We start from the raw sequence: 10,266 nt of genomic DNA on the forward strand, positions 1-10,266 counted from the left end.
TTATTATTATTATTATTATTATTATTATTATTATTATTATTATTTGGTTTCCTACTGAATTAGAAGCAAATTTATATTATAGGACTGGCTTTATTTTCAAATAATACAAAGCAGTGTTTATATTATTTTCTAATATGCTTTGAATATGCTTGTCTACTGAAATAGCAATTAAAATATAAATACATCAGATTCATAATTAATGTAAACCATGTCAGACCTGAAAAAGTTGTTTAGTGGAGACCTCAATTTCTAGACGATTCATATGAAAATTTTAGAATAGTTTTTTTTTTTTTTTTTTTTATAATAATAATGCCTAATAAATATTTTCTGTTTAATGTTAAGGCTAGAATTTATATTCATATTTATCTTCTAGCCTAATCATACACGTAAATATCAATTAACAATACCAACAGAGAATTTAAGTATGAAATATCCTATTTATTTAACCTTATTATAATTTTCCATTTAAAGGTTATATTGCAAAATAATCAATTGTTTATTTATTGTTTATTTTTATTTATTTTATTTTTATTGTTTCATGCAGTACTGTATTCATAGCAGTGTAAATGAGAGCACATGACGTGACACAGAGGGAGGCGACAGACGGAGTTTAAAAGGATCGGTCAGTGTTAGAGACGCGCTAGTAGCAAATAAATCTGTTCGTAGAAGTTTTCAGTGACTCAGACTCTGGACTCACAGCGGGAATAATGATGTTCTGCAGAGTGGCTTGGCAAAGACTTGCGCCTCTGGCACGCAAAACACTCACTCCTTTCAGCAATGGTAAGAAAACATCGATTTCCAAACCATCATTCAATCCATATTCAATGCAGTTTCGATTTTGCAAATTAAATACACTAGCCGACAATAAATAAATAAATACGTTTTTAAAAAGCACGTTGAAAATTCTTTGAAATATAAAATGGAAATTGGGAAAATTTAGGAAAAAGTCATTGACACTTTTGGACACTTTTAATTGGTCTCTTTTAGGAGGTGTATCAGTGGATTACGACTTGCAGAACAGTGCAATGCAGAACATTGAGTTCTGATAGCCTATTTGTTATGCAACGTGAGATTTGCTCATTAAATTAATCCATTTCTATATTTTCTGCATTTAAATTATCATTATAGATAGAGAATGCAATAAATAGTAAGTCTCTCTATAAGGATTTCATAAATCAGTATACTGGAAAGACCTCTTTTGTCTTTGCATTTGGAAGAGTGCTTTACGTTATGGAATATGGAGTCTGTTGTATGTGTTTTTTTTTTTCAATGATTAGAAGGTATTGTTTGTACTGTTGTGATTATTTTCATGATTATATATGGTATTATTTCTTGAACATATTTGCATAACTTGTAGTAAAGTGCTAATCAATAGATTATGTGTGCAGCAACCTGCAAAGTAAATCAACCCATGCATGAAAACTGGAAATTTAGTTTTAATTGGTGCTTTATTCTATGATTGTTAGCTCATTTTTAAAATTTCAACCTGCACTGATAAGGAAATTGCATATTATTATAATTTTTAAGAAGAGTGTTTCATTTTGTTTCATTGTTAATTTTGTTTGATATTAGCATTTTTCCTAATTTTGCGTTTGTTTTTAATGCAGAGTTTTCCATAACAAACTGCTGGGACATGTAAACCTTTCCCTGCTCACTCAGTGCATCTGTGGAAAATAGCAGAGTTTGATCTGTTTAAAATTAATTTCCTGCTGAAGGATTCACTCAGTTTGAACTGCGTGCCACGTTTTTTTTTTTTCTTTTTTTTTCATTATTGTTTTAAAATGTGAAGATATCCTTGTCTGCTTTAACTTTGAGGGCCAGTTTATGCTGACTATGCTGAGCATTTTGTGCATGGTTGAACTGATGTATTCACAAAATCTGCTCAGGCATTTTCTAAAACTTCCCATATATCTGAAGCAGGCCCTAAGCATGGCTCTCTGCCAATATGAATTTGCCTTGGGTTCTGCACATTGACATGTCTGCTGTCACCACCCAAGTGGCGTTACGTTATGCCAGTGTTTATGTGTAAAGCTATTACTTTTCAGAGAGCATGACTGTGCACCTGTTGTCCTGGACACCTGCTGATCTACCTTAACCTAAACAGTCCTTTAACGCATTCAGCCATAAATGAGATTAAATGAGGCACAGTCCATCTTGGTACAGTCACTTTGTCATTGAAGTCGTTCCTAAAATTCTTGTTGGTTAAACTGGAAATAACTATATAAAGTCTGGATTTTGTGATGTGTAGAGTTTGTCCTGTGCATGTGCTCTGGTGTTGCTTTAAGAGAGTGGATGGGAGAAGCAGTTTAACTGTGGGACATTGTGTTCTCTTCTGCTGCTTCATTGCAGCTACACAGAGGATGTGTTTGCCTAAATGCATGCACAGACACAAAAGCCAAAAACGCAGGCTTGCTGCATCAGGTTTGTCTCGTCCACTGTAACTTTGCATGTCGCTTAAAATATCCACCTATCAAACTCATTCTCTGATACAACTTTAATTAGTGGCACAATTATTGGTACTGGTGAAAATAACTTTACAACAACGGATTGTAACAAATACAGTACAGCAGACTTTATTCAGTTATTCGTTTCTGCAAAAATTTTCAAAATTGGATTGACGGGTGGTGATGGAAAACAGACACAACTTAATTTGCATGTACTGATAAGTGTTTCCCTTTATCTTTCAAAAGCTGTGATCCCTATGCGACAGATGTCCTTTGGTCTTCCTGTGTCCGGCACAAACATAGCCTACATGGTACTTGGTGGAAGCTCGCTTACTGCTGCTCTTGTTTATGTATGTATTTTTTATTTCTTCATCCTATTTTAGAATACGTTGTTAATATTATAATATTTTTTACAAAAACTAAAATCTAAACCCTTTGTCCTCCTTACAGGCTTATAAGACCATAAACTCTGACAGTGCAAGATATAATGAAAGAATTGCTCAACTTGAGGCCAGACCTAAAAGTATGTTTTTATTTTTTATTTTATTTTTGTGGCATAGAGCAACCAGTGCTGTTGGTTTTCATTTTGCCTGTTAAAGATCACAGTTAATCTTTCAACATCAGTAAAGTGGAAATAATTTACACAGACAGCTGGAATTAGATTCCCATTCAGAGATCTTTCATTGTTGGTTTCATTGAATTGATGGGTGCCGTGAGACAGGGTGTCACGTGTTGCTGCTGTTTGCTGCTGGTATGTGTATGTTACAGTTCTTCAGGCCTGATCCTGTGTTTGAGGTTACTCAGCAGCCGCTAAGCTAGCTACATTTAGAGCAGCTTTCACTTGTTTACTTCTCCTGTTTGCGTGCTGCTAACCACCTTACTTTTATTCTCCCATCAGGTGAGGAGGGTGAGTATAAATTTAACCATGTCTTAGCAGCATGTCTGTTTTTGAGTTTTCAATATAAAACTTTTCTATACATTTTGGTCTGTCCCATTTTACTTGTTTTGCCTGCAGCAATATGTTTCACATAACTCAGAATAGAAGCACTTTTCCAATATTAGTTGCACAACTTTTTAGCTTTTGCAGAAAGTTTAAGTTATGGCAATTGCATAAACATATGGCAAAAACATAAGCATGATTGATGACAGCCATGGAACTTTATACTTGGTAAAAGTGCTTTCATATTATTATTATTATCATCATCAAAAGTTTTTTTTTTCTTTCTTTTTTTCTTTTAGCATTCTTAATGCTACAAAGATTTCTATTTGACTTTTTGGAAGATGGCTTTTTTTTTAAGCAGCACAACTGTTTTCTACAGAGCCCCGCACATGACATGCAAGAAAAAAAAAAAAAATAGTGTGCAAAATTTACTAATTCGTTCTCTCGATATTCTAAAATGTGCGCACAATTTACTAATCCGTTCTCTCAATTTATAAATTGTGTGCACGATTTAGCAAATTGAGGGAACAAATTATTAAAATAAATTGAGGGAACGAAATAGTAAATTGTGCACACACAATTTAGCCTAATATTTTTTTTTTCTACATGCCATGTGCGGGGCTTTGTAGTGGTCAACACTGATAGTAATAAGAAATGTGACAATGAAGTCTGGATTAATGATGTCATCAAAGGAATTAATTACATTTTAAGATACATAAAAACATACATTTTATATTATAATAATATATGTAAAAAAATTAATCCCTGCTTTGATGTTTGCATGGTGATGGGTCTGCATTGTCTTGAGCATCCATGCAGGTTCTTTACAACCTAATTCTGAAGCATAGCGCAAGTACGTTTCACTTTGAGCTCCCATATTTTTTCTAATACTAACTCTAAGAGCTTGGATTCTTTGAAGTCTAATCTTACTGAATGGTTTCCGCTATCTATGTGCACATCATCCTGTTCTCATAATCTCTCTAATGTTGTTCTATTAATGACAGATGGATTTAGCAACACTTGATGCTAACCCTCTTTATTTAGTATAAGAACACATTTCCGAAGTCTGCTTTAACTTTTTAATCACACTTGATCTTGGATTCTCTTTGGATCATATTGGTGTTTCTTGAAGACCTGCTCACTGTATTCCATTTAGGAGCAGCGACCGAGGTGGCTTCAGTAGCAGAAGCAGCTGAACTTGCTACAGTTGTTGAGGCCACAGCAGCACAGCCCGTCATTGAGGTGATTAAAGCAGAGGATGAGCAGACCCCAGACCCTGTGGATGCAACACTGGATGTTGGAGCAGCAGCTACCAATGTCGAGGCAGTAGCAGCTGATGCTGAGGAACCTACTGCACCTGTTGTTGAGGATGTTGCTGCTGAAGCTGCTTCTCCCAGTGCTGAGACAACCGGTGAGGCGTCTTCTGCTGAAGAAGCAGTCTGAATCCCCAGCAGAGTAGATATGTGATTCTTCCCAACCCACCTTGGAACGCTTCATTGACTTTCATACTCCAATTTTTTTACTCCTTTTAACTGATTGACTGTGTCCTCTGCACAAAAAAGATATGTCCCTTCTGATTTCCACAGGATGCTAATCCCACAGATGAGGAGGAGGAGAGGTTGAGGAAGTCCAAAAATCATTGGGAACGCTTTTAAATTCCAAACAGCGGTTTTATCAACCCATGCTGTGTTTTGATGCTTCAATAGCTAATGTAAATCGCATATGTTTTTTTAAACATCTCCTCCTTCACATCCAGTGGATATGCCTGCTGTAAAACTTGTTGCTGTGTCCTTGCTGTATAACATTGTGTCCCATACATGTGCAGGGAGACATGTTTCTTAAATAGCTTCATTTTGACAGTGACTTTTCACAATAACTGTAATTTTAACTGGAAAAAGAAAGCTCATCAAGACAAATTTTTAATGATAGTTTGACAAAACCTTGTTGTCTTAACAAAGTTTCATTTCAGCCTTATAGACAGACAGAGAAACAAAGATCTGTTTGAAATGTCACCTAACCGTCTTTAGCCGCTTTAGGTAAATAACTAGAAGAATAACAAATTGCAATAAATAGTAAAAAACTAAAATAAATGAATACTCATGAAATAAAGGACTGTTAACATCAAACCTCTAAAAATCTGACACCGGAAGCGTTGCGCATTTGATTAAAAACTAAGTGGACAGACATGAATACTTCATTTATATATATTTATTCTTATACGGTAGAAGAACACTTGATTGACTTTAGGGTGGCCAAGAATTTTGCCCAATCATGACACAATAATATGTGTCCTAAATGTTTTTGGAGGCTGAACATGCATTAAAAATCACTGTGGCCTAATGAGCAATGTTTTTGTACCTGTGAATGTTCTCTCTCAGTTACTGGGATGGAGGAAATCCACTGTGCCCTTTACTTTATTATTATTATTATTATTATTATTATTATTATTATTATTATTATTATTATTATATCTTAAATATCTCTTAAAATTTGAACTATCATGGAAACATAATTCCAGTGTTATTTACATGACATGACACTGGAGACATTTGCTCTTAACCTTGATGCTGTTTTTCACTGTTGATGCTGTTCTTTGACTCAACCAACTAAGAACTGAAGTTGATTTCAGTTTTCAAAACTGAAAAAAGAATTTTATTCCTTTAATAAAGTTTTTAAAATATGATTTTTGAGTCTGAATTCAGTGCCTTTACGTCATGAACTGTAAAAGAAATGTATAAGCAAATTGTCAGTGTATTTACTTTGTATTTAGTATTTCTGTATATTGTGTACATTTGTGGAATAACACCATATTGTGTATGATGCTTTGCTTAGTTTTGATAATCCGCTTTAAATGTTTCTACATTCCTGTGAAATCAAGATTAAACCACATTTCCTTGTTTACATTGGCAAATTTTATCTTAAAATTCATTTTTGTAATGACTAAGCATCTTACAGTTACTCGGGGGTAAATCTCTTTTTTGCAGAAACACAAAACTCACTCTTTCAGACTCTCTCTCTCTCTCTCTCTCTCTCACACACACACACACACACACACACACACTAATAGCAGGCCCAGACAGGAGGACAGAGTGAAGGTACACTGGACCTACAAATTCCACACTTTTATTATCCCTGGGTCCAGTGGACCAGAACATCCTGTATGTAATATAAATGTGTGTGTAATATAAAATGTGTTATGATATATGTTCCTCACAGGCATTCTGTCTGAGTTAAAAAAAAAAAAAAAAAAAATTCATATCATACAACTATAGGTATTGTAGCTATATAGATTGCAAACATATGTCAAGGACATGATATTGATATATTGAGAATCTCCTTTAAATCAAAAGGCAACTGCTAAATCCACAAATGTAGTGCTATTTTAGTATCATTGGTATACTTATATTGTTTTTGTTACTACCTGTGTTAGATTGTATTATTATTATTTTTTTAAGTTTTAGTAATTTTGTGACTTTTTTATTATTTTTATTTTTCATTTATTTAGTTGTATAGGTATATTAGCACTTAAACTAGACAAAACAAATTATCTGAAATTATTATAATGTTTTAAAATATTTTATTTCAGTTAATGTTTTATTATTATTATTATTAATAATACATTTTTAATGGTTTGATTTTTTAGAATCCCCCTCATCATCAGAGAAAAACACAATAAATAACTTATAACAGAAAAAGCTCAAGTAAAGGTAGAGGTAGAGGTAACAGGTCACATCTGAAACCAGAAGGAGGAGAACTGGAAGAACTGCCTTCAACAGTAAACACACATAGAATAAACTACTTTTGTGGCAGATGACCTTATCGAGTATGAGGCAGACATTCCTATTGTGGCTGAAATTTATGTTGAAAGCTTTGCTTCATCAGAGGAGGCCTCTGTTACAGAGATGGAGAACATTTTGGAATTGGAAGAGTCTGTAAGCCCTATAGTGATGCTGTCAGAAGACGACCCCATTTCTGGAGCTGCAGAGGCAATGCCAAAATCAGTCAAGGCAGTAGGTCAGAAAATGGATGAAGATAAAGCATTATGTTATGAGCTAACTGAAGCTACAGAAACAGGATATGAAGATATCACAGCACCATTAACAGACCTGGATGATGCATTACAGGCTATAGGCACAACAGAGGATGCAGAAGAAGTTTATGTTGTGGAAACGATGTTGAATGCTATGGAGGAACCTAAACCAGTGCCTCAACTGAAGGAATCAGATGAAGGTAATATAATTAGGGCAATATAAAGAAATGGTTCACTCAAAAAAGAAAATCTGATGAACATTTACTGACCTGCAAGCCACCCAAGATGTCAATGAGTTTGTTTCTTTATTAGCACAAAGTTCAAGCAACTGATAAAAAAACATCACAACAGCTCACAAGTAACGAACACAACTCCAATCAACCAATTAATGTTTTGTGTTTGTAATGAACAAATCATCATTTTAACATTTTTAACTTCAAACTGTTTCTTCCAACATAACAAACTAAAGTCTTCCATCCATAATATAGCTTTCCTCTGTGGAAAAGTCTCATCAGAAACAGGAGAGAAATATGCATAGAGCATGTTTTATTTTTGAGAACTATTCATTTAAGGACCCTCTTAAGACCAGGATTTTACCCAAACAAGTACTGATGTACAGTAGAAATCCAGACTGCACACATATTTCTGAAGTAGAGTTGATTTATTTATTTTTAATTGGATGTTAGTTTTAGACATTCAGTCATGTTTGATGCTGATTTTTTCCACAGCTGCTGAAAGTGGAAATATTACAATGACCAGGCACAAGCCTGAAGTCAATGTACCACAGAACCCGACAGACTGAAAGAGAGCGAAATCTGTGACATAATACAGTACTGCTGTTATAGTAAAAAAAAATTATTTATTTAAAAATTTTATTTAAAAATTAATTTGTGTTTCCACCTCAAAATGTTAAGGTAAGTTCCTACTAAATATTGTAGAACTGCTAAACTACTAAATAAACATAATTTTCTGTAAAGTTGCTTTGTAATGATTTGTATCGTAAAAAGCGCTTTAGAAATAAACTAGAACTGAATTGAAAGTTGACCCCTCTACCTTAACATACATTGATGACACAAAATCTCACATTTAGTGAATTACTATGATCTTAGTTTTGTCATTTACAGTTTTACAGCTTACAGTTCTAAGAAGTCAATAGTCTCATTATAAGTCAGTTCAGAGTTGATTCTGTTCAGTTTAATAACTGTAAAGTTCATCAATTGTACATAAAAGTATTATACAGTGTAGTTTTTACATGTACCTGTGAGTGCTGATAGACTCGTGCTCCACTGCACAGTGAACAAACAAAATATACAAGATAGTAGTTTTAAATTTGCCATAACAGTGTGCAACAGTGTACAGGGCGGCAGTGGCTCAGTGGTTCATGTAGGTTGTCTACAAACCGGAAGGTTGGTGGTTCGATCCCCGGCTCCACCTGACCAAGTGTCGAGGTGTCCTTGAGCAAGACACCTAACCCCAGCTGCTCCTGATGAGCTGGATGGGGCCTTCCATGGCTGACACCGCAGTCGGTGAATGAATGAGTGGGTGAATGTGAGGCAACTTGTAAAGTGCTTTGGATGGCCATGTGGTCTGTTGAAAGCGCTATATAAATGCAGTCCGTTTACAATTTTTTTTTTTTTTTTTTGGGGAAGTCGTGGCCTAATGGTTAGAGGGTTGGACTCCCAATCGAAGGGTTGTGGGTTCAAGTTTCGGGCCGGACGGAATTGTGGGTGGGGGTAGTGCATGAACAGCTCTCTCTCCACCTTCAATACCACGACTTAGGTGCCCTTGAGCAAGGCACTGAACCCCCAACTGCTCCCCGGGCGCCGCAGCATAAATGGCTGCCCACTGCTCCGGGTGTGTGCTCACAGTGTGTGTGTGTTCACTGCTCTGTGTGTGTGCAGTTCGGATGGGTTAAATGCAGAGCACAAATTCTGAGTATGGGTCACCATACTTGGCTGAATGTCACTTCACTTCACTCACTTTCAATTTGGTGTGTATATGGCTTATCATTTGATGATTGTGTGTATTTACTATGCAAAAATACAATTTTTTTTATAAGAACTAAAAAACTTACTTTTGAAAGCGATGTTTGTAGTTATGTGTGTATGAGTGTAGTAAAGAGGAGCTGTAGTTTCAGAAATTCTAAGCAATTTTAAAAAACATAATCTTAAAAACAATGTTTGTGAGACTTAGCTACTTAAGGCAGTTTTGTGTAAATTTGGTGTCTCTTGAAATTAGTGACACTGTATTATGTTGAATATCAAAGGTTTTGTGTCATGTTAATGAGGGATTTGGGGATACAAAATATTGAGGTGTCTCTCCTAAATGGCACGTATATGCTTACGGGAAAACTTTCACCAGCAGGAGATGTAAAGCAGCCTCCCATTGTTTCAGATGCTGTGATGAGTGGAGGTCTCCATTTGTTCAATCCCATATGAAGTCTAGTGACTCACTTTGAGCATGAGAGGGTTTCACCCACTATTAATGGCGTTCTACTTGTGATGTCACAACAAATTATTTAGAACAGGGGTGTCAAACTAATTTTTTTTTTACATAAAATAATTTGTGTTTGACATTGATATAATTGGTACAATAGAAATTGTGTATGATTGTATGTATTTAATTATATCAGAAGTCAAACAGCAGGTGGCGCTACATGTATTTTTTTTTGTCATTATACAAGAAAAACATAAAATTACCAAGTAATTATTTGTCCAATAAAACGAGAACATGAAGATTAATATATTTATTATCTGCTATTGTGATGTATGCCCACTTTAGTTGAATAAAAATCCAAAATGTAGTATTTTGTTATTTTATTGAACTGAAAGCCATTTTAAACAATGAGGAGT

The 10,266-nt window shown here is 34.8% G+C and overlaps 1 protein-coding gene across 2 annotated transcripts; it reads left to right on the forward strand.

Moving 5' to 3' along the window:
* Nucleotides 1-600: 600 nt before the first annotated feature.
* Nucleotides 601-6,067, forward strand: LOC127973738 (protein MGARP-like). 2 transcript variants are annotated; one of them, XR_008157263.1, is made up of 4 exons: nt 601-780; nt 2,691-2,794; nt 2,895-2,967; nt 3,343-4,532. XR_008157263.1 is itself a non-coding variant. In XM_052577396.1 (4 exons), exons 1-4 carry the CDS (start codon nt 708-710, stop codon nt 4,825-4,827), a joined length of 537 nt encoding a protein of 178 aa, XP_052433356.1. In that variant the 5' UTR covers nt 601-707; the 3' UTR covers nt 4,828-6,067. The 2 variants fall into 2 exon arrangements, 1 of the variants encoding a protein (XP_052433356.1); XM_052577396.1 differs by lacking the exon at nt 3,343-4,532 and adding an exon at nt 4,541-6,067.
* Nucleotides 6,068-10,266: the final 4,199 nt, after the last annotated feature.

This window comes from Carassius gibelio, chromosome A1, assembly GCF_023724105.1.
Source record: "Carassius gibelio isolate Cgi1373 ecotype wild population from Czech Republic chromosome A1, carGib1.2-hapl.c, whole genome shotgun sequence".
NCBI classification, from domain to species: domain Eukaryota; kingdom Metazoa; phylum Chordata; class Actinopteri; order Cypriniformes; family Cyprinidae; genus Carassius; species Carassius gibelio.